The following is a 20,635-nucleotide window of genomic DNA, read 5'->3' on the forward strand; positions in this document are numbered from 1 at the left end:
GCTGCACAGCTGCCCCTCGAGGCCCCGGCCGGCAGGGGATGGCTGTGGGCAGGGTCCCTGGCCAGGAGCGGGCCCCCCGGCGCCTCTGCCTTTCCAGGGCGATCTGGTCCCTGCTCTTTCTCCTCCCCGCCTTGCTTTGCCTCTGCCCGCTGGACCTGGGGCTGCTCTTGGCCAGGCAGCCTCAGTGGGAGCCAGCACTGACTATCTGCAGCTCCACAACATTCTCACTGGGAATGTTCCCTGCCTACAGTAGACTTTCAAAAGAAGCTGTTTGAAAGAAAGGTGAACAAAACCCTCACCATTTGCTCTTCCAGCAACACCAGATTGCTCCGCAGCTTAAAATGAGCATATGCTCCAGAAGAAGCAGGACTACAATTAACATGAGCCAGAAGGATGTTCCCTGACAGAGACCACTTCTGGTGCCCTTGTGGGAGTGGGGAACACGTGTTGTGGTGACGGCTGCATCTGTGGGAGCAATGGAGAGCGTGAGCCTGTGCTGTGCCCCAGTGCTGAGCTGGCAGCACGGTGCACACGGCCAGGACGTTCTGTGTTTCCCCCAGAGCCGGGGCCTGCAGGCACCTTGCCGCCCTTGGCAGCGGGAGGGACCTTGGGGCTCCAGTGCCCTTTGCCAGGGGCTGTCAACGAGCTCCAGAGGCCTCCAAGCCCAGGTGCCTCCAGCTTTGGCTGCTGCCGGGCCGTGCAAGGGCGGGTGCTGGGGGAAGAGCTGCTGCCACACAGCCCCAGCCAGGGCTGAGCCTGGCACAGCAATTACCTGCTGTAACTGTGTCCGTGTCTGTGTTCGTGTCCGTGTCACTCTCTGTGCCTGTGTCTGTGTCTGGCATCGCCTCCCTTCCTGCAGCAGCGGCTGCCACCGAGCCACTGCCTTCTCTGGGAAATTCCTCCTGCATAGGCTTTTGGTGCACCCCTTGAGAAAGGAAAAGGCACAGCTGGATCACATGGAAACATTGGCCATTGAGGAGGCGACATCTTCAGAAAGCAATGCTTGTGAAAAGCATGGATAAGGATCAGGAAAAGGCTGAGGTTCGTGAGTCTGGGCCTGCAGAGCATTCCCTGCTCCAGACAGGTGCCCCACTTGGGCTACTGGGACACGGGAAATTGCAGGGATCTCAGGGTGTGCCTGGCCAGTGATGCAGCTTAGGCTCCCTGTCAGCTGCTGCCAGAAGCCTTCCTGCAGAGCTGGGGAGCAGCTGCAGCCAGGCCAGGCTGGGAAACAGCCCTGCAGGCTGTGAAAGCAGCAGCGGGGCAGCGAGGCTGCCATGGATCCCTTCCCGCTGTGCCGGGCACGGCGTGTCCAGATGGGCAGAGAAAGGCCCCGGCTGCTGAGTGTCAGGAGAAGGCTCAGGGACATGCACCCACCTGGTCCTCGCTGCAGTTCCTTCACGATTTGTTTCAGGATGTCATTTGACTCAAGCAATTCCTTCTGTCTGGTGGTTTTGTTCTTCACTGTCGGAGGACCTTAACAGAAAATAGTTCCATTTCCCAGGAATGGATCCCACAAAGCCAGGGATCAGCCTGTAGGATCAGCAGGGACACATGACTCACCCCTGCGACGGGAGCTCGGCTTGTGTGCAGAAACCAGGAAAGGAGGTGCAGAATTCCTCCCTGCAGACACACCTGCAACTCAACAGCCACAGAAATTTCTGTCATCTGGTTGATGCCAGGTTGTCAATGTTTATTGCTTGTTAGGACAGTGAGAACATACCTACACGAGTCTCGGAGGGCTTCAAAACTTTATCCAGCCAAGCTAATGGAGAAGCTTCCCCAGGAGCCTCATCTAGAAAGGAGCACAGATGAGAACCTTGTTCTGGCTGTGCTGGGATCCCCTTCTGCCGTAGGGAACTGGGCACTGCAAGGGGGTCGGGTAAGGCCGTGGGAGGCAGGTGGCAATGGACATGGCCAAAGCTGCACAGGGGCCTGGGCAGCTCTGGGCTGCCTCTGCTCACTCTGCACACTCTTTCCATGCCCTGTGCAACATCCCTGGAGGGCAGGCACTGCCAAGCAGAAGAGGTGGCAGCTCAAGCCTCAGCAGGGCTCAGGCCCCGAGGCTCAGCAATTACCTCCTAGGACTGTGCCTGGCATCGCCTCCCTTCCTGCAGCAGAGGCTGACATGGAGCCACTGCTTCCTCCAGGAAATTTTTCCTTCTGCACATCCTCTCCTTTCATTTCTGGAGAATGGAAGAGAGACAGCTGGATCAGATGGAGCTGTTCCTCATTGAGGAAGTGGCTTCTTCAGGAGGCAATGCTTGTGAAAAGCATGGATAAGGATCAGAAAACGCTCAGGATTTCGGGACTGTCCCGGGCTGGTCTCTTCTCCAAACAGCCACCCTTTCTGATCTGCCCGGAGCCCCGGAAAATGCAGGAATCTCAGGGTGTGCCTGGCCCGTGGTGCAGTTTGGGCTCCCTGTCAGCTGCTGCCAGAAGCCTTCCTGCAGAGCTGGGGAGCAGCTGCAGCCAGGCCAGGCTGGGAAACAGCCCTGCAGGCTGTGAAAGCAGCAGCGGGGCAGCGAGGCTGCCATGGATCCCTTCCCGCTGTGCCGGGCACGGCGTGTCCAGATGTGCAGAGAAAGGCCCCGGCTGCTGAGTGTCAGGAGAAGGCTCAGGGACATGCACCCACCTGGTCCTCGCTGCAGTTCCTTCACGATTTGTTTCAGGTTGTCGTTTGACTCAAGCAATTCCTTCTGTCTGGTGGTTTTGTTCTTCACTGTTGGAGGACCTTAACAGAAGATAGTTCCATTTCCCAGGAATGGATCCCACAAAGCCAGGGATCAGCCTGTAGGGTCAGCAGGGACACACGACTCACCCCTGGGATGGGAGCTCGGCTTGTGTGCAGAAACCAGGAAAGGAGGTGCAGAATTCCTCCCGGCAGTCACACCTGCAACTCAACAGCCACAGAAGCTTCTGTCATTTTGGCTGATCTGCACGGGCAGCACTGAGCCACAGGAGCAGTGAGAGGATGGTGCACAGTGAGGGCACACACGTGCGCGGCTCTGTCCTGGCACCTGCAGCGGTGCCCCCTTGGCCGAGCTGTGGGCTCTGAGCTGGCAGCTTTGCCAGGGAGAAAGGACTTGACCTACCCTCAGCATCTCCCACAGGCTCAGTCTTGGACGTGCGTTGTGATGCCAGATCACTGTGATGAAGAGTCTTGGCTGAAAAGAAAGGCAGGACAGAACAGCTCCCGTGGCACTGCAGGAGATCCTCAGGCTGCCTGGGGCTGCCAAAGGAGCCGCCCAAGGCACAGCCCCGGGGCACAGCCCTGGGCCCGGCCCCTTCCCTCTCTGCTCTTCTCCGTGGCTGCACAGAGCACACGCAAGGACACCCTGGCACTGCACACGGGAAGAGGACTGACAGCTAAATGCTCCTTCCTGCCACTGACAGCCACCCTGGGGGATCACTCAGGGCTCCAGAAGGGAGCAGGGCAAGGTTTCCAGAACCCTTTCACCATGAGACCATGTTAAGGGAAAGGGCACATGGGTGAGCTCTTGCCACACTGACACGGATTATTCTGTCAGTAAAAAGGGAAATTGAAAACTTGCCTCCACCATTCTCCAAGATCTTCCAAGTGTCGTTCACTAGCACTTGCAAATAATCCAAGTCATGATGCAGATCTAGAAGGGAGCAGAGATCAGAACCATTTCCATGGTGTGCTGGGATCCCCTTCTGCCGTAGGGAACTGGGCACTGCAAGGGGGTCGGGTAAGGCCGTGGGAGGCAGATGGCAATGGACATGGCCAAAGCTGCACAGGGGCCTGGGCAGCTCTGGGCTGCCTCTGCTCACTCTCCATACTCTTTGCTGTCCCTGTGCAACATCCCTGGAGAGGAAACTGGAGCCACCCAGGCCCCATTGGAGCTCTCTCCCTCCCAAAGGAAACCCTCCCTAAAGCCTGGGGGAAACCATCCCCAAGGCTTCCCGGGGAGAAAGGAGCGCTGTCCCGGGAAAGGGGAGCCAGGCCCCAGCTCACCTGCTCCCCGTGCTCGCCACGGAGCAGCCTGGGCAGCCCTGGCAGGCAGGGCCACTGCCAGCAGGAGCAGGAGGAAGAGGCGCGGAGCAAGGGCCATGGTGCCTTGCCCCGTGCCAGTGCGCAGCTCTTGCTGCCACCACTGTCCTGACGCCGCCGTCCCAATGTCAGCACTGCTGCTGCCGCCGCCGCCGCTGCCGCAGCAGTTGTGGTCAAGGACCGACTGCTGGGTCGTTGTGGCGCTGTGCAACCACGGGGCTCTGGGGCCTCTGTGAGCTCAGAGCCTGCTGTGACCTCAGAGTCTGCTGTGGCATCATGGCCTTGGCTGTACCCCAAGAGTGTACCCCCATCTGTACTAATGGGCCACCTTGATTGTAAATGTTTGGCCTCATCAAAGGGCCATGGCTTAGCAAACCTTTGTTTTGCCTGCTGACATTGCTGGTCAGGCTGTGCCAAGGGCGGCAAGGTACCTGCAGGCTCCGGCTCTGGGGGAAACACAGAACATCCTGGCCGTGTGCACCGTGCTGCCAGCTCAGCACTGGGGCACAGCACGGGCTCACGCTCCTCATTGCTCCCATAGATGGAGCCGTCAGCACAACACGTGTTCCCCACTCCCACAGGGGCATCACAAGGGGTCTCCGTCAGGAAACACGCTGTTTGCTTGTGATAAGGGCAAGTCTGGCCGTCTATTTCTGCCAGGATACGATTTGGAAGTGCTCAACTGAACCTCGACTGAGAGCTTTCAAGATCAGCCCTTCTGTTCCAATAAAGAGATGGAGCTGTCCATCCACAGGCTGTGCAGCCAACACAGCCCAGAAGGGCGGGAGGTGGGCCCGGGGCCAGCGCAGCTCTTTGGGCAGCGGCTCCTTGGAGGGACCTGGGCCAAACCCATCCCTGAGCAGCCACTGCCACCCCCGACCTCCCTGCCGTGTGGCAGCTCCCCCAGCCCAAGGGGACAGACTGTCAAGAAGTCTACAGCCAAGAAAGAGACTGTCCTAGGAAGTGTGTGCTGATTTTCTTCTCTGCAGCTGGTCCCAGAATCATCCTTCAGACTGCTGTAAATGCCCACCCACGGTCCCTTAAGCCCCTATGCTTTTGAGTCTGCACTCAGAAATTTTGCAACAAATTCACCAATAAACTGCAGGTTACCTCTGTGAATTGCACACTACAGTTTCCTTCATTTATTCCCAATACCTGGAGGTTCCTGTATATAGTAATGGTGTTGAGGATCTCTTATTTTTTTCAGTGGGTTTTTTTTTTCATACTGAAACAGCTGAAACAACCTCTTTGTTTTTAGTTTTGACAGGTCTGGTTTTTTTCTTAGCATGATGGTTTACTTATAAATCCACATGTAGACTTATTTTTATTTAGGTTTTTTTTTTGTTCCCCAAGAAAATATTTTGACAATCTGTTGTTTGCTTCTTAGTTAATGTTCCATATATGAACAATTTTGACTCAGTTTTTATAGGAACATAAAGAACTCAGAAAAATGCATTTTTAATTTTGATGACATTCTCTCTCCTTGCTCCCAGCTTTTACTATGATCCTTTTTAAAACATCCCTGAGGATAAGTAGAGTTATTTGAGAAATGCTTGTCTTCACCTGGGTAATGGATTATTATTTTAGTGCTATAAACATACATTGCTTCAAGCTTCACAGCCACAGTCCTGATTTGTTGCTCACTGCATGGGTGCCTGTCTGAATTAAAACAGCGTTTGTGAGGCAGCTGAAGAGCTTGGACCTAAGAGATATAAATTCCTGGGAGAAGGAGGAGGAAAAAATGATAAAATCCTGTTTCAAAGGCTGTTTTTTCATCTCTAGTATGTCAGAAGTATGGTAGACTACACCTGTCTTCAAATGTCATTTAATTACAGAAAAACTCTCTACAGAGCCAGACACCAGGACAAATTACTCAACACTGCCTCATAATGCATCACCCTTAATAACAGTGAGAGGTAGGTCTTAATTACAGTCTGATTAGAGCAAATCAACATTGTGCGAAAGGCAAGATTTTGCTTGTGAACAGATGAATATGTCCCACTCAATAATGAACAAAATTTGCCTCGGAAGAAAGTAGACATGGAGCAATGCAGGCTGAGAAGGCCTTGGGGGTGCTCTCCATCCCTTCATCACTCAGCCTGGGCTGGGACTGGTCGTCAGCCCTGGACAGAGCTGCTGGGCAGGATGAGCTCCCATGTGAAGAAGGCAGATCCCACTTCCCACACAATTCCACCATGGCCATGATGTCACAGCAGGCTCTGAGCTCACAGAGGCCCCAGAGCCCCGTGGTTGCACAGCACCACAACGACCCAGCAGTCGGTCCTTGACCACAACTGCTGACATTGGCATGGCAGCATCAGGACAGTGGTGGCAGCAAGAGCTGCGCACTGGCACAGGGCAAGGCACCATGGCCCTTGCTCCGCGCCTCTTCCTCCTGCTCCTGCTGGCAGTGGCCCTGCCTGCCAGGGCGGCCCAGGCTGCTCCGTGGCGAGTGTGGGGAGCAGGTGAGCTGGGGCCTGGCTCCCCTTTCCTGGGACAGCGCTCCTTTCTCCCCGGGAAGCCTTGGGGATGGTTTCCCCCAGGCTTTGTTTTTTGGGAGGGTTTCCTCTGGGAGGGAGAGAGCTCCAATGGGGCCTGGGCGGCTCCAGTTTCCTCTCCAGGGATGTTGCACAGGGCATGGAAAGAGTGTGCAGAGTGAGCAGAGGCAGCCCAGAGCTGCCCAGGCCCCTGTGCAGCTTTGGCCATGTCCATTGCCATCTGCCTCCCACGGCCTTACCCGACCCCCTTGCAGTGCCCAGTTCCCTACGGCAGAAGGGGATCCCAGCACTCCATGGAAATGGTTCTGATCTCTGCTCCCTTCTAGGTTGGGATCAGAAAATGCGTGACCTGGAAACCTTGGAGAAGAATGGTTTGCACTCCTTTGAAGACACTGAAGGCAAGTTCTCAGTGTGCCTTTTCTGACAGAATAATCAGTGTCAAGAGCTCACCCATGTGCCCTTTCCCTTAACATGATCTCATGGTGAAAGGGTTCTGGAAACCTTGCCCTGCTCTCTTCTGGAGGCCTGAGTGATCCCCCAGGGTGGCTGTCAGTGGCAGGAAGGAGCATTTAGCTGTGAGTCCTCTTCCCGTGTGCAATGCCAGGGTGTCCTTGCGTGTGCTCTGTGCAGCCACGGAGAAGAGCAGAGAGGGAAGGGGCCGGGCCCAGGGCTGTGCCCCGGGGCTGTGCCTTGGGCGGCTCCTTTGGCAGCCCCAGGGAGCCTGAGCTGCTCCTGCTGCCACTGCCAAGCCCTGGCCCTGCCTGGGGCTCGGCTCAGAGCTGCTGGCAGCTCCAGGGACTCCTTTCCCCCCTGACTGCCCTGCAAGGGGCTCCTTCCATCCCTGTGTGGGGCCACTGCAGGCACGAGGTGCCCTCGTCCCTGCCCCTGTTCCCTGCTCTGGAGAGCAGAGATGAAGGAGTGCCTGGGAGGGCACCAACCACCCAGGGGCCCTCACTGCCACTGCGGCCTGAAGGAGAATTGGAACTGCTTTCCATTCAGGTTCCCCTGGACGGAAGAACCAAGCCATGGAAGACAAGAAATCCCTGGAGGCAGCCAAACGACTGGACCAGATGTTGAGTGAACTGGAGAGACACCGTGGTGGGTGCATGTCCCTGAGCCTTCTCCTGACACTCAGCAGCCGGGGCCTTTCTCTGCCCATCTGGACACGCCGTGCCCGGCACAGCGGGAAGGGATCCATGGCAGCCTCGCTGCCCCGCTGCTGCTTTCACAGCCTGCAGGGCTGTTTCCCAGCCTGGCCTGGCTGCAGCTGCTCCCCAGCTCTGCAGGAAGGCTTCTGGCAGCAGTTGACAGGGAGCCTAAGCTGCATCACTGGCCAGGCACACCCTGAGATCCCTGCAATTTCCCGTGTCCCAGTAGCCCAAGTGGGGCACCTGTCTGGAGCAGGGAATGCTCTGCAGACCCAGACTCACGAACCTCAGCCTTTTCCTGATCCTTATCCATGCTTTTCACAAGCATTGCTTTCTGAAGATGTCGCCTCCTCAATGGCCAATGTTTCCATGTGATCCAGCTGTGCCTTTTCCTTTCTCAAGGGGTGCACCAAAAGCCTATGCAGGAGGAATTTCCCAGAGAAGGCAGTGGCTCGGTGGCAGCCTCTGCTGCAGGAAGGGAGGCGATGCCAGACACAGACACAGGCACAGAGAGAGACACGGACACGAACACGGACATGGACACAGATACAGGAGGTAATTGCTGTGCCAGGCTCAGCCCTGGCTGGGGCTGTGTGGCAGCAGCTCTTCCCCCAGCACCCGCCCTTGCACGGCCCGGCAGCAGCCAAAGCTGGAGGCACCTGGGCTTGGAGGCCTCTGGAGCTCGTTGACAGCCCCTGGCAAAGGGCACTGGAGCCCCAAGGTCCCTCCCGCTGCCAAGGGCGGCAAGGTGCCTGCAGGCCCCGGCTCTGGGGGAAACACAGAACGTCCTGGCCGTGTGCACCGTGCTGCCAGCTCAGCACTGGGGCACAGCACGGGCTCACGCTCCCCATTGCTCCCACAGATCCGCTTGGCAAGTCAGATACGGGTGCCCAGAGCACCCAAAGAATTCTCTGCCCTCAGGATGTGCGCAGGTCCTGCATGATCGGCACAGTGGTGACACTATTCACCGTGCCAATTTCCATGCTCCTGTGCTATGTCGGGTTCCGGTGGTGGAAGGAAAAGAAGCGGTAAGTTGCTGTTGATCTCCATCCTCCTGCTCTTTCAAAGGCTGCTGACAGTCAGGGAACGCTCCCAGTGAGGCTGCTGTGGAGTTGTGGCGAGTCCAAGGCTGTCCAGATAACTCTGCTGAGGGCTCTGCTGCTGCCCAGCGCTTTCATCGGCCTCTTCATTGCTGGGCCTTGTCCTGGGGAGCCCGCTGGGGCTGCAGCCAGTGCTGGCTCCCACTGAGGCTGCCTGGCCAAGAGCAGCCCCAGGGCCAGCGGGCAGAGGCAAAGCAAGGCGGGGAGGAGAAAGAGCAGGGACCAGATCGCCCTGGAAAGGCAGAGGCGCCGGGGGGCCCGCTCCTGGCCAGGGACCCTGCCCACAGCCATCCCCTGCCGGCCGGGGCCTCGAGGGGCAGCTGTGCAGCTGGGCCAGGCTGCGCCAGCAGCTGCAGCCGTGCTGGGGAGCCTTGCCAGCTCTGGGCCCTGCTGGGCAGGAGGGTCCCTGTGTGCCACCGCCAGCTGGGGCCTCACGCACTCCTCTCTCCACAGGCGCCCTGCTGCAGCTCCAGAATCCCAGCCAAGGCGGCGTGACTCTCCCTCGCCCCCAGAGAGCCCAAACGACGACAGGTTTGACAGCTCTCACACATGGCCTCAGCAGCAGAAGTTGCCCAAGAGGGCCGAGCAGCCCGTTCCTCCCCCACCGCCCCCCAGCCCGCCTGTCAGGCCCAAGTTTGTCCAGATGCCCCCAGCTCCTCCCCTCCCGAGCTCCCCACCCTGGTCCAGCTAGGCCTGGGACTGGGCCAGCCACAGCAGAGCTTGGGCCACCGACAGCTTGGGGCATCCGCTCATTTCTGTAAATAAACGCGTTACCAATGGTTAACAGCCAGAGTCAGTTTTCCTACTGTTGTCCCTTCAACAGGAAGGGCTGCAGATTCTTCCCATGCCCTGTCTCATGCTTTGCCACTTTGATTTTCATCCAGTTGGGTGCTGGCTGAATCACTTCAAAGAACTTTATAGCATTGCATGTTTTACCCCACCTATCAGGGGAAAAAAACAATTAAAAAAAATTCTTCGGTTTAGACTTCATTTTTACTGTGGTTGGGCCACTCAAATTTTGAGCAATTAATTTTCCATGGTACCTTTTCCCATTTCCTTGCTATCTATAAAACGTTCATCTGGACATGAAAATGAGCAGAATCACTGAGATTGACCTCAAAGCCCAGAGGAGAATCTAGCACAAAATATTCACCCTGTGTACTGCATAACAAACAAGAAATATTCAGAGGAAAATACAGTGGCAGTTGAGGTTCGTGGAACTCCCAGAAGACTGAGCCTGCGGAGGGGGGGGGGGAGGGCAAACAGCTCTGGCAGTGGCTGCGGGGACTTCTCCTCACAGACTCCTCTGAAAGTGCGTCACTTCAGGAGGAGAAAGCTTTTAAACCTTTGCCTTACCTTCCTCCTGTGCTAAAATATAAGTCTCCTCCTGAGAAAATACTGAGCTACAAACAATTCTCCATTCCTCAACAAAGCTACTCGAGTGCTCAACTTATCTTAAAGAACAAAACCAAACGTGGTCAGACATTTCCCATCAAAGCCTGTTTGCAGAGAAACCCCACCACCCGCGAGCAAGTCTTTATTAGCATCAGTTCACTCAAAAGAAACCCAGCCCTGTATTAAGCAGCGCTTTAAATGAACTTGAATTCTCTTTCCTCACATATCAGCTGGAGCGGTTTGCTCCTTTTTTGTCCTAGAGAGAATATGAGAACGATTTGCTCTTGACGGGACTCCTTGGATGGCCCCCAGACCTGGCTCCTCACCACGCCTTGCCTGGGCTGTTCATGCAGCCTGTCAGCACCACCTGACTTTGCCGCCCTGTTCAGACCTTGGGCACGGCTGGTGCCACTGTCCCTTCTGGTGCCACGGTCCCCTCCGGTGCCACGGTCCTCTCCTGGCTCGTGGCGTGTCCCTACTGGTGCAGGAGCCCTGCTTGTGCTGCTGCCTGCGTTCGACAACGCCGGTTCTACTCCTCAGCCAAAGAGAGAGTAACATCCCTGCTTTGGGCAGCTCGTTTGAACGAGTTTAACACTTACTCATCGCTGTGGCAGACCTCTTAAAACCCACATACCAACACCATAAAGTCGCCTCATCTGCAGAGGTGAGGGGCCTGAGCGAACAGAAGGTCGGCTTTAATGTAGTGGAAGCACTCGTTCACAAGCCTTATTTTGTCTGACTGGACCGTGTCTTGCTCGTGTCAAGAGTTAGCCCTCAGCAAGCCTGTGCTTGAGAAGCATGATCAGGCCGAAAAAGAGAGAACCTCAAGTCCTCAAATGGCCAGTGCTAAAGTGTGAAGTATTTCTCTCGCGCCACAATGGTATTTCATAGCCATTATTATTAATAGCCAACAGAGTTTGAGAATCTCTGGTTGTGGCTTAATAAAGAGGAACCAGGGAGAAATCGGACACACGCTTGGTGCTCGGGCTCGGCAGACAAACGCGGCGGGCTGGCACCCGCCCGCTTTGCCGGAATCCCTTTTCCTGCCGGTCAAAGGCGGCGGGGCCGGGCGCTCCGGGAGCGGCGCTGGGGCGGTGACGGCCCCGCCCCGCCCCGCCCCGCCCCGCCCCGCCCCGCCGCGGGCCGGGGCCGAGCGCTGCGCCGGGCGGGGGCTCGGGATGCTCGGGCAGCTCCGCGGGCCGGGCGGGCGCCATGGAGCCGCCTGAAGGCTGCGACCCCTACGGGCGGCCGGCCCGGCGCGCTCAGTGGCTGGTCAGCGCCCTCGCCTACCACTACGGGCTGGACCGCGGCGTGGAGAACGAGATCGTCGTGCTGGCCACCGGCCTGGACCAGTACCTGCAGGAGATCTTCCACCACCTGGACTGCGCCGGGGCGGGCCGCATCCCCGGCGAGGATTTCCGCACGCTGTGCCAGGTGCTGGGGCTGGAGGAGGCGGCGGACCCCGAGGAGTGCGCGGGGCTGTGGGACGGGCTCTCGGCCGATCTCACCTTCCGCCAGTTCCACGCTCGGCTCTGCGGCCACTTTAGCACCCGAGCGGGGCCGCGGCTGCCGCTGGGCCGGGAGAGCGAGCACATCGAGACCCAGATCCGCCTGCGGAGCCCCCGGCGCCGCCGCCGCGCCCGCCCCGCCGGCCGCCGAGCCGCGGGCAGCGCCGAGCGCCGGCCGCCCGGGCCCTGCTCCCCGGAGTGCTACGAGGAGATCGTGGCGCTGGAGCGGGCCGAGGACCGCATCGCCAAGCTGGAGGAGGAGAACGGCAGCCTGCGGGAGCTGGTGGAGGACATGCGGGCCGCCCTGCAGAGCAGCGATGCGCGGTGCCTGGCGCTGCAGGTGAGTCCTGCGCCGGGCTCCCGCGGGCCCCGAGTGCTTCAGGAGAGATGCTCCTCTCGGAAAGTCAGTGTTTATAACCCCTCTGCATCCAGACTGACGCCGAAGCTGCTCGTTCATCCTCGGGATTAACTTTTGAGCAAAGTTTTGTTACAGGGAGGCGTTAAGGAAAAATGTATGGCACCGGTGTGCCATTCAATATATATATATATATATAGTGAGGAACTCTCTGTTAAAAGTGGAGGGGAGTTCAGCTTAACAAACCCACGTGCACAACGCTGCTACTTCTGCTGCAGGTGCAGTCAGGATGTGCTGATACCATATTTGCTGGCTATGCGCCACTGCAGGGTTTTTTCCTGAAGTGAGAAAGAACTTTTGGATTCTTACCTGCACAAGCACGTGCGGTGCCTCAGTCATAAGTGCCTCAGAAATATTAGAAGTATGTTTTCTTCAGAGTGTGGTCACAAGAGTTCAGAGCTGGAGCCAGTTCTGCGGGCAGGCTGATGAATAGTCTGGGGCTCCTGTGCAGAGCCCCATTAATTCCAGGGCTGGCTTCTGCTGGTTCTGCTGTACTGACTCGAGTGAACCACGTACACACTTAACAGCAGTTAAATTACTCTGGCGTGAACTAGTGTGGAACAGGCAGAGCAGTGAAGGGCAGCGTGGACCAATTGTTCTGGCAGCTCTGACCAGGTCTGATGTGAACCTAACACAGCACTCACAGAACTCTGCTCCACCTGGGACACTTCCACTCGCAGTGGATGACTGTTCCTCTTCACAGTGTCCAGCAAGGCAGGTCAAAGACACTTTTAGCATTTTCATCTAAAAAAAAGGGAAAGGAAATCAGCAGCAAACATGAAGTCACCACTCAGAGGCCCCAGGAGGAATCAAAACGACAAAGAGGAGAGCTCCAGAGCACCCCCAGCTGCTCCCTGCTCTCTTCTTCTGAACACAACTTCTTTGGAAATACCTTTTTTCAGCACACTGCTTGACTCCTGAGTACAGGCCATAGTAATGACACTTAAGCTGTACAAAAACTTGAGCAGTAACATAATAGCGAGTAGTTTGAAAACTAAACGTATAGCTAGGTATTAAAAACCACTTTCCAGAGATTGTTTCCTTGTCTCTGTACTTGGCAAAGGTCAAGTAGCTTTGGTTGCTGATCAACTGTATGTGATTAAAAAAAACAAACAAACAACCCCAACAAAACACAATCCAGCTACTTTCAGTCTTAATTAAAACACGTCAATTTCTCCCTGCTTTGTGCTCTTGGTCGTTACAGGTGGGACTGCGGAAGAGCCATGCCGGCCATAAAGAAGAAGGATCCTGCTTTGTAGGGAGTAAGAGACCATTAACACCCAACCACTCCCAGGCCGAGTGCCTCCAAAGTGTCCTGAAGGAAATGGAGCTCATCAGGAGCTCCAGGGATGGGCAGATTGAAGAAGCCATCAGGTTCAGTCAGGAGCTGGAGAAGGAGCTGAAGAGCTCTCAGGAAGCTCTGGCCAGCCTGGAAGATTGCAACCGTCACCTGAAGAGGGAGCAGGCAGAGATGAGGAGGAAGGTGGAAGAGGCCAGACACGTTGTCCTGAACAGTCTTGGCAAAGTGAAGGAGCTGGAAGTGAGAGCCAACGAGGTGCCACATCTGCAAATACACATTCAACAGCTGGAATCACAACTGCAGCACTACAGGTAGGTTGCAGTCTGTCAAAATGTGCCTGTAAAATCAGTGTTGGGACACAAGTGAGTTTGTGGCTTATCAAATGTCTCTGAAGCACCTTGTAAAAAGTAGCCAGAGGGAAATTAGAAGCTCCTCATCCATTTTTTTGGTGGGGGTCTGTAAGAGATCTGGGAGCCTTCCAGGCCAAGGTGAGGGTGCTGATCTACAGAGAGCTGAAATTACTCCTCAGACGCACAACAACAGAACTCGACATGGTAATGCTTCAAGAAAGCCCCAAAACAGATTCAGAGAGTCCTTCAGAAGCCATTTCCAACACACTTATTTTTTTCCCTGCATTTCCTGGTTGTTAGGTCCCATCCCAAGCCAGCTGTAATCGGATGGCTGACACTCCATTTCATAAAAAAGCTCTTCGACTTCTCCTAGGAATTGGGGAAAAGCGCTCAAGGAAAACTTCTGGCCAGTGGTTTTAGACTTGCTGTGACTTCATTGCTTCTTCACTGACAGAACAGGTGATAGAAGAGAGAAGCTGAAACATTATCACAAAATAAGATATTGGGAACCTCAAACAAAAAACATTACCCAACTAAACCCCACTTTTGTAGTCGCGTAAACAAATCTTCCCAGAAGTCACGAATTTAATAGTCCCCTGCTTTTGCTGCTTTTTATCTCAGGCAAAACTTGGCCTTACTGATGGTTATCAAGTGCTAGGCGTTTCTGCCCAAGTTTCAGATTGACCTGTGGAATAAAATCCAGTGCATATTTTCACTGACCCAAAGCAAAACCAGTATTTATAGATGTATTTATACTTACACTGCCAAATCTAGTATTTTAATAAATTGCATCTTCTGAAGTCCTTGCCCCTTCCTAAACTCCCGCTTCCTCTGTTTGCTTATAAGAAGAATTCGTAGTGAGTTATTTGTGGCATCATAGCTATTGTACTGTTTTATGAAGTGAGGAAATTCTAAAAATAACCATTTTATCCAGTGTCTTTCTGTCAGTGTTGTTTGTGTTAATACTTGCATGTTTGCAGAAGATCAAAGAAAATAAAAGCATTCATTTAAACATCTGTAGGGTTTAAAATACACTGTGAGAGCACGTAATGTTCAAGGTGACTGTCAGGGGTCTCTGGATGAATGGTACAACTCCTGGTGCTCAAAGGGATCACACAACTTGTCAGGTCTGTCTGGTTCTCCCTGCAATGAGCACCAAAGATTTAGGATGAGTTCTTGTCCTATGGAATTGCTTTTCCAAAGTACGATGAAGGATAAAAAAGATCACCTTGAAACAGGTTAAAGGCAATAATCCATGTCCACTGACCTTGCAGGGCGGGAACTTTATGGGTTACATCAAAACAAAGAGCCTGAGTTTAGAAATGTAAATGATGTGTTCGTTGTAAGATAACCTTCATTTGTCACACTTAATTTGAAATTGCATGCTAATTTAAAGTGAGTGTCAAGCTCAGGAATGGTGCTGGACTGACCATTTGGGAACTGCGCCCCTTTTTTAGCCCTGTGGCACATTTAACAGTGGCCCGGGCCAGCTTCCACCCTTGGAGGTTCTCTGTTGGCCATAAAGCAGCTCCACTTCCCCATCCAGGTAAAACAGCTCTCGGTGTAAACAGTTTAACTTAGAGATGCATAATGATAATTGTGACTTGCGTGCCTGTGGTCCCATTCCACAGCACATGGAATCCCATCCCTCCTCTTGTTGCCAGAGTGGCACAGATGTGCCCAAACTGGCAGAAAATGGTGAACAAGCAGTGCAGAGTTGTGCGTTAGGGTGGGGAAAGGGTTCAGCAGCAGCTCTGCCCCACACAGCCTCGGCTGTCCCAGCTCGTCCCACTCCCTCTGCTTGCTCACACTGGTGAGCACAGACAGGCAGCACAAACTCCTGCTCGGAGAGAATTTCCTCCTCCTGATGTGCAGGAGCCCACATTCATGGGTGTAGCTCAAGTGAGGTGCTGGGAGTGCTTGGTGAGAGGAAAAGATGGGTTGGCTGAGAGAGGGACAGCTGGGAACCCACAGGGTTCTGACTGTCACTTGGCAAGAGTGTCCCTTGTCCTGCTGGTTAAGTCTGGCTGTATTTCAGTTACCTGTACTGGTGCTTGAGTCAGGCTCTATTTCAGTTGCTGTTTCCCGTGCTCTGTTTAAGTCTGGCTGTGTTTCAGTCACCACTCCAAGGAGCAGTTTTCTCCCTTGCCAGGTGCAAACTCACGCAGAGTTTCTGAGCAGGCTCTGAATTTGGCAAGGACTGATGCTGCAAGGTAGTGCTGGAGAGGGCTGGGGGGGATTTGGGGGTTCTGCGGAAAGCATTGCCAATTGCAGATCTCTCTCCTGAGAATTCACCTTAACTGGCTTGGTGAGCCACAGGTTTCCTCCAGCTAAAGTCGCATTTCTTCTAGAGAGGATCACGGTCAAGAATGAGTCCAATCTATGAGCTTTACACACTGTTTATAGTTTCACATTTATAAAGGAAATTATTTCCAGATTTTAAAAGCTCTTTTAGCATCTAAATCTCTCTTCTAGACCTTCATGTGAGACTTATTACTTATCACTTAGATCTGAAATCCCAACCATGCCCTTAAATTATAATCCCTAATGCAGGAAACAACAGTTTGCATTTAGTCAAGAAAGTGTTGAAGTACCTGCAAGCGATTAAACATTGTCCTAAATTGGAGTGTGTAATTATAATCACCTATTCCTGATTTAATACTCCAGATTCATATTCCTGTAAATCTGTATGACTTAAACGTGAACTTTTTCTGAGGTTCCCGTGCCAGGGTTTGAAACATCTTTGTCACATCATTAGGTTCCTAAACCAGCCTAGTTGACTAAATAGTTCATAGTTCTTGTCTTCAGGTGCACATCCTGATCTTCCTACTCTGATCAGTGTGTCAGGTTTCTGTCTGGACTATCTTTCAGCTTTTATTTTTTAATCCCTGTCAAGTTAGTAAGTTCGGTTCACCTGCTTCAAAGGTAAATTCCAATAAATTCTTTACTGAGAAGCTTGAGTTCAATTCATTTCAGAGGAAAAAGAATCACAAGAAATTGTATATTTATCATTGATATTCCATAAAAAGTGTGTCATTCCCAGTGCCTGATGCCAGGGGAGTTTAGGAAGTCAGGTTGGTCCCTTTCTTATGCAGTGGCCAGGGATTTATTCCCAGAGGACAAATCATTAACCACTATTCCCTAAACTCCTTTTTTTTCCCCCCAAACTTTTTTTAAATTTTGCTCTTGCACAAGGTGACACCATCCTTATATTCTCATATCATCCTATGATTTATAAGTATTTATAAATATATTCTAAGGTTTATAAATATATATATGTAAATACCTATAAACATATTTTATATTTATAAATTATAATAATACATTAAAAGGTTCCTACAGTAAAAAATTCACATCTCCTGCTTCTTTTTTATCCATTAAACCATTTGCCCTGTCAGAAAAGGAGATTGGATTGGTTTGACATGAATTGTTCTTGCCAAATATGAGTTGGCTCTGTTTTCTATTCTACGTTGGAGGTGGCTTAGAAATTGATTACTTAATAAAGCGTCCATATTCTTTTTCTCATTAATAGCATTGGAGGGAACAGAACAATTTAACAACCCACGGTTTTGATCCCAGTGTAACAAATAAAAAGAAAGGTCATTTAGAATTGAGACCAATTCATAATAGAGATGTTCACGGAGGGGTTATGTTGCTGCATTAGTCAGCAGCACAGTCATTACATAGGTCAGTGAAGGAGGTCATAAAATACCAAAAATGCTTCCCATATGCATGGTTTGTCTCCCAAATTACTTAATTATCCATCATCATTTCTATTTTTTAATGAGTAGGAATCCTTTTGGCATGGAATGCAGAGAGGTTTGTTTCAGCCTTTCATATTCTCCTGTAGATATGAGGACTGAGGCCTCTGGCTTAATTTCCTCCATTTATTTATTTCACCAGTGTCAATTTGTCTAAAAAGTTATGCATTACATTATCTGATACTGGATGCAGTTCAGGGTTTTTTCTCTTTCAGGAGACAGTGCTCTGATCTTTTCAATAATTTCTCAGTTTGTCATTCACTCTGTAAAATGGAACAAGATGGACCAAATAGGCCCAGATCAATAATCCAAGAACAGGAGGGAAATACGGAAATATTCCTAATGGATACAGGATCATCTCCATTAAGTGAAGAAGGAAAAAAAGCCCTAGAAAGGAAACAACAATACACAATAGGTGTCTATAGTAGGTTATTTCCAGTCAGAATGAGAATGGTTTGTATTTAGGCACCCTAGAACTGTTCTTCTACTTTAAAAATTAGACAACAAAGAAAATCTGGATAAGTTTAGCTTGACTACTGTCGTCAGTACCAGCTCCTTGCTGTTGTGAGGTGAGGGGCATCTTGGCAATTTGTTCCAGGTGGCACAAAGTTTGAGAGCAGGCTGTGGCTGTGCTGGACAGACCTGCAGGTGACAAAGACATCCTTGGACAGGAGCAGGGACTGATGGCACTCGGGGAACTGAGCTCAGGGAGTGAAATGAAGTGTTAAATTTGCGGAGCCTCATCTGTGAAAACACTCAGAGTCTTCTGGATGGACTGATGTAATGTGATTTTATTTTCTAACTTTGCCTGGTGCTGATATTGTTTTCTACTAAAGAGTGTAAGAAGTTTTGTATTACAGAGAAGTCTGCCAAAAAACTGCAGAGCTTCAAGTTTTGGAAGAAGTTATCTGGAGCAGGTGATTATTATTATTATTAATAATAATAATAATATATTCCCATCCTACGAAGCTTAGACTGCTTGTGGGTCTCTAGTAAGCTCAGGAAGCAAATCATAATACTCTCATTGGGAACAGTATAAAGAAGCATTTTGATTTCACAAGAAGAGATAATGGAAGGTATTGTTATTTATGGTAGAGAGAACCGTACAGAGCAATTTAAATAGATTCATTTGGCAGTGCAGAAAATGTATAGCACCTCTGTCTGTGGAAGGGCTACTTTTATTTCAAATGCAAGGGTCTTTTAGTAATAATAATAATTATAATAATATTAGCAAACCCCTGACATCAAATCCAAAATTGCAAGTTCATTGATCCCCAAGGAACTGCAACATTTATTCCCAGTGTGCTGTGGCACTGAAGTGCAGCCACTTCCCTGCCTTTTTCCATGCTGGGCTCTTGTTCCCAGGGTTTATTCTTGGGAGGCTTTCCCTGGCTTCTCCCTAAATCCTCCTTTTATCTGCCCGGCCGTGTTTGCTGTGCATCAGTGGTGGCACAGTGGCAGTGCCACACACAGGGACACCCTGACTGTCCCCTCCTGGCTCCATTTGCTGGTCCTGCAGGACTCATCCCTTGCTAGGGATGGAGGGCTGGAAGTGCCAGCCCTGCTGAGCACAGTGACTAAACCACAGCCCAAGGCACAGCTGGTCCTGTCACCCCACACCCAGAGCAGCTGCCTTGCACAGCTGCCTCCCCACCCTTCTGTGCATGATTTGGATCATGCTGACTCCTCCTACACCAGGGGGATTAGCATAATTTGGATCGTGCTAGCCCCTCCTACACCAGAGGGATTTGGGTTTTTTTTTGCCAAGGGGATGTGCAGTCAGTGTTCCTGCAGCTTTTCTTCCTTGATTTAGTGCCTGGAAACTCAGGCAGCAGCTTGGTGACAGCTCTGTGTATCCCTCCTTCATCTGCCTGCCCTGACTTGGGCCAGTCCTCCCAGTACCAGACTGTCCTACAGCACAAACTTTCTGGCTGATCAACAGATCACCTGTCTTGTCTTACGCTCCCTCCCCCAAAAAGATGGATTTCACACACAAACATCACTTTAAAGAAAAAACTCCCACCCCTACCCCTTTCAAACCCAAACGCTGGAGTCCCCGTGAGAGGCTGTGACCCTCAGACAGCAGAGCTCCAGAGTCACTGATTTGGGGTTACAGCGAGAACCAGCACCAGACGTGGTCCTGGATCACAACCAGCCCTTAACCACACTGTGAATCCCCTCAGGACACTGCCAGGAGCAGAGGCACCAATGCCAAGCAGCATTTAAACCTGCCTGGACTCTGAGGGGGCTGGGGCTGAGCTCATAAATGTCACTTACTTGAGGAAATACAATGCAGGCAACTCCTGCACTTGCAGTGACACAAGGCAGTTACTCAGCAGCCCTGCAAATATTTGTTCTGTTTGGCACTGCTGCTGAATCCCTGCCCGTGTTTGCTGTGCTGTTCCCTTCATTCTCCTGGGTGTCCTTTCAGCTTTGTCAGTGTCTCATCTGCCTGATTAAAATCCAGACTGATATTTGCCTCTCTCATGCCTGGCTGGGGGTATCCTCTTTGTGGAAGTCAGCACGTTTCCCTGGATTTGCCTGGGAATCTGAACCTCAGCTATTCAGAGGCCCTGAAAAAAAAACCTAAGGAAAGCTGCAGTCACATCCTAAGGAAAGTGGGGGGGGGGGGAAAAAGAACAAAACAAAAACAAACAAAACCAAACAAAACCCCACAAAACAACCAGGAAAAAAAAAAAAAAGCTAGAAAAGGATGTCCTGCACTATAAGTAAAACTTGGGTTAAATGGATCTGGTCTTACAGATTGGTGGTCTGAGATAATCCCAGACTGGAAATTCAAAGACTGATTGAGGTTGTGGAGGGGAGGAGGGCAGGAGGAGGAGGAGCTGGTCAATGTATCTGCTTCAGTCCTTTATTACAGAAAAGAGAAATTCAGGTATACCTGGTTCCACCTCCCCTATGGCAGGGGACCTTTAGGACCACCTAAAGATCTAAAGATTAACTTTAAGGTCCCTTCCAACCCAAACCACTCTCTAATTCTCTGATATTTTCACAGTTCCAGATGTGAAACCTAATCTGTGTGCCCAAGTGAAGCAACCTGAAAGTTGTAAAATGCATCAAGAGACTGGCTTTAGCTCAGAGGTCATTCCTAGTCTCCGAAAAAAAAAGAATTTTTATACACTTT

At 52.0% G+C, this 20,635-nt stretch overlaps 1 protein-coding gene across 5 annotated transcripts in view; it reads left to right on the top strand.

The window, feature by feature from the left end:
* Positions 1–11,304: 11,304 nt before the first annotated feature.
* Positions 11,305–20,635, top strand: part of EFCC1 (EF-hand and coiled-coil domain containing 1) — a 38,223-nt gene continuing 28,892 nt past the window's right edge. For all 5 annotated transcript variants that reach the window (XR_010722883.1, XM_066195165.1, XM_066195168.1 and 2 more), the window contains exons 1-2: positions 11,305–12,004; positions 13,284–13,690. Coding sequence is in view for 4 of the 5 variants with exons in the window: in XM_066195165.1 (XP_066051262.1) it covers positions 11,369–12,004; positions 13,284–13,690 (1,043 nt within the window). In the remaining variant the exon portion in view is untranslated. The remainder of the gene's footprint in view (positions 12,005–13,283; positions 13,691–20,635) is intronic.

The sequence above is a fragment of the Chamaea fasciata genome, unplaced genomic scaffold (assembly GCF_029207755.1).
Source record: "Chamaea fasciata isolate MVZ Bird 193981 ecotype frontalis unplaced genomic scaffold, bChaFas1.0.hap1 SCAF_13, whole genome shotgun sequence".
NCBI lineage: Eukaryota > Metazoa > Chordata > Aves > Passeriformes > Sylviidae > Chamaea > Chamaea fasciata.